This window comes from Perkinsus marinus, assembly GCF_000006405.1.
Source record: "Perkinsus marinus ATCC 50983 genomic scaffold scf_1104296933820, whole genome shotgun sequence".
NCBI lineage: Eukaryota > Perkinsozoa > Perkinsida > Perkinsidae > Perkinsus > Perkinsus marinus.
This window is the reverse complement of record NW_003215049.1, coordinates 10,992-13,368: the sequence shown is the minus strand read 5'-3', so window position 1 is coordinate 13,368 and position 2,377 is coordinate 10,992. Positions and strand designations below refer to the sequence as shown.

General features: G+C 43.5%; 1 protein-coding gene across 1 annotated transcript in view; it reads left to right on the top strand.

Annotated features, from left to right (window-relative positions):
• Pmar_PMAR008146 (L-asparagine permease, putative) overlaps window positions 1-2,328 on the top strand; it is a gene marked incomplete at its 5' end in the record, with an annotated part of 2,657 nt that extends 329 nt beyond the window's left edge. The window contains 13 exons of the mRNA XM_002785138.1: window positions 70-233; window positions 281-389; window positions 438-516; window positions 572-683; window positions 750-858; window positions 904-959; window positions 1,007-1,126; window positions 1,189-1,269; window positions 1,319-1,455; window positions 1,500-1,660; window positions 1,713-1,762; window positions 1,814-1,938; window positions 1,984-2,328. Coding sequence (XP_002785184.1) covers window positions 70-233; window positions 281-389; window positions 438-516; window positions 572-683; window positions 750-858; window positions 904-959; window positions 1,007-1,126; window positions 1,189-1,269; window positions 1,319-1,455; window positions 1,500-1,660; window positions 1,713-1,762; window positions 1,814-1,938; window positions 1,984-2,040 — 1,360 coding nt within the window. The 3' untranslated portion in view covers window positions 2,041-2,328. The remainder of the gene's footprint in view (window positions 1-69; window positions 234-280; window positions 390-437; window positions 517-571; window positions 684-749; window positions 859-903; window positions 960-1,006; window positions 1,127-1,188; window positions 1,270-1,318; window positions 1,456-1,499; window positions 1,661-1,712; window positions 1,763-1,813; window positions 1,939-1,983) is intronic.
• Window positions 2,329-2,377: the final 49 nt, after the last annotated feature.

Below are 2,377 nucleotides of genomic sequence, written 5' to 3'. Positions count from 1 at the left end.
GGATGGCTGTCTACCGTGCCGTAACGATGTTCTTCCCTTCCTATCATGTAAGCTTGTGATTATTATCAGGTACTGTATAGCATCAGCTGCAGTAGCACGAGGTTGGGCTAATTATGTACAATGCTTCATACGTGCTGCATTTGGTGTAATACTACCATCATGGATGTATGCTACACCTACTCAATATGGTATCATATCATTCTCCTTCCTAGCACCAACTCTATGCGCTATATGTAATACTATAAGCCTTATAGCCACAATACCATCCCTATTCTGTTAGGTACTCTCATATGTTTGTCGGGTGTAAAGGAGAGTGCTACCTTCAGCTTTACTATGGCATGCCTTAATGTTGCCTTGTTGCTAACCTTTTCTCTTTATGGATCATATATGTACTACTCTTATCATCATCATTATTATTCTATTAATACCTACATCAGGTACGGGGACGTTGGTAATATGGATCCATTCACCCTCCCTAGTGATGTGGCAGTTGATGGGGTCGGAGGCTTTGCAGGGGTAATTCGTCTGTAGAGAGCAGCAGGTGTTGTTGCTGTAGTGAGGTGGTTAGTAGGTACTACGTGGATCTGGCCTAGCCTTCTTTTGCTGTGTTGGCTGGGATGCTGTATGTACATTGAGTGAGGAGGTTAGGAATCCTAAAAGGGATATACCATGGGGCATTATGGGTATTACTTCTATTATACAATAGCTCCTCCTGTGCAAATCACTTCCATCATCATTATCATCACCAGGCACACTACTTATCGTAGCACTATTGTACTCTATGCTATGTATTACCTTATGCCTCATGGTCCCGATAGAGAGCATCGATTTGGATGCACCATTAGCTACAGCATTCCAGTAATATACTACTTCCATCTATTAACATCATGTTATTCATGATAGATACCATCATGACAACTGGGGTTATATTATAACATCTCTGGCAGCTACAACCGTCTGTACTACTATTACTATAACTCGACTGTTCGATGGTCATCATCATAAGGTACTCCAAGTGTTATGAGTGGTATAGTAGGACAGCCTCGTATCTGGTATAGAATGGCTTTGGATGGCCTACTCTTCAAACCCCTAGCCAAACTTAGTGCCCAAGATGTGCCTGTTGTGGGTAGTAGGGCTTATCATCATCATCATCACCCCTCATACATTATGTCGTCATACTACTTACAGGCACTACCATATGTGGTATTATTGCGACCCTACTATCAGCCGTGTGCGATTTTGAGCCCTTAGCTGGAATGACCAGTTTTAGTGAGTGAAAGCCGTTGTATTGATCGTAGTAGCCCCTTATTTGGGATAGGTACATTGGCTATGTTCACGCTGGTTAATGGTGGTATTATATTGACCCGAGCTGAGGATAATTCTGTGAGAGATAGTAGTCATCATCATCATCCTTCTATCTCAACGACCAACATCACCTACTCCATCTCTCTTTTTGTAAGTCCTCCTCTACTCCCTTACTTTACGTTATGGCCTTGTAGTTCATCCTATCGATTGCCTTCCACTACGTTGCCCTGCTCCATGGCTTCCTCACATGTTCGGGCATAGCCCTGGCAGCGCTCAACCTTGCCAGTTTAGCTTGGCTACTCTACGCCTATTATGCTGCTATCGCACCCTATGTCAATAAGAGTAACATCGATGGGTACGTACACTCCTCCAACATCATCATATACACGACAATCATCCTTCCTCAGACATAGTGAGCCCCTCCTCGTCGGTAATCAAAGAGATAAGGAAGATACAGGTAACACCCCACCGTATCATTAGCGTATGTACACTCAATCCCCCCTTTCAGCCGAAGATGATAACCATTTCCGTTGCCCCTGGGTGCCTATCCTACCCGCTGTCGCGATATGGGTTAACTGCTATTTGATGGCCTCTCTAGGTCTTCAGGCTCTGATCATGGTCACTGTCTGGCTCGTAGGTTTCCTATTTTAAGTTTATCTCTCTCATGTTTTGCATTAGATTCTCGGCATCGTAGTGTATCTAACCTATGGTGCGAGGCATAGTAAGCTGAACTGATTGATTACCATTCCCAACCGTAAGGATGATAATATGCTTCGACGAAGGGATGGTGAAGCAGTGTTCTATACTGCCAAGGGACTGCTTGTCAGAGCATCATGCAAGTGGGTACATCTCTGCAGTTTCTACAAGTACTAACTACATCGAGCCTTATGTATATCTATAACAACTCTATTACGCTCACTATCATCTGCTACAGTTCTGGTGTCCATACAGCTAATTCTGTTACAACACACTATGTAGCTACCATCTATCGTACTGTCGTTTTCGTATGAAATCTCGATCGTTATTGCAGAAAGGTGCCTCCTCTCGCTTTGATATGCCTAATTGTCGAGTT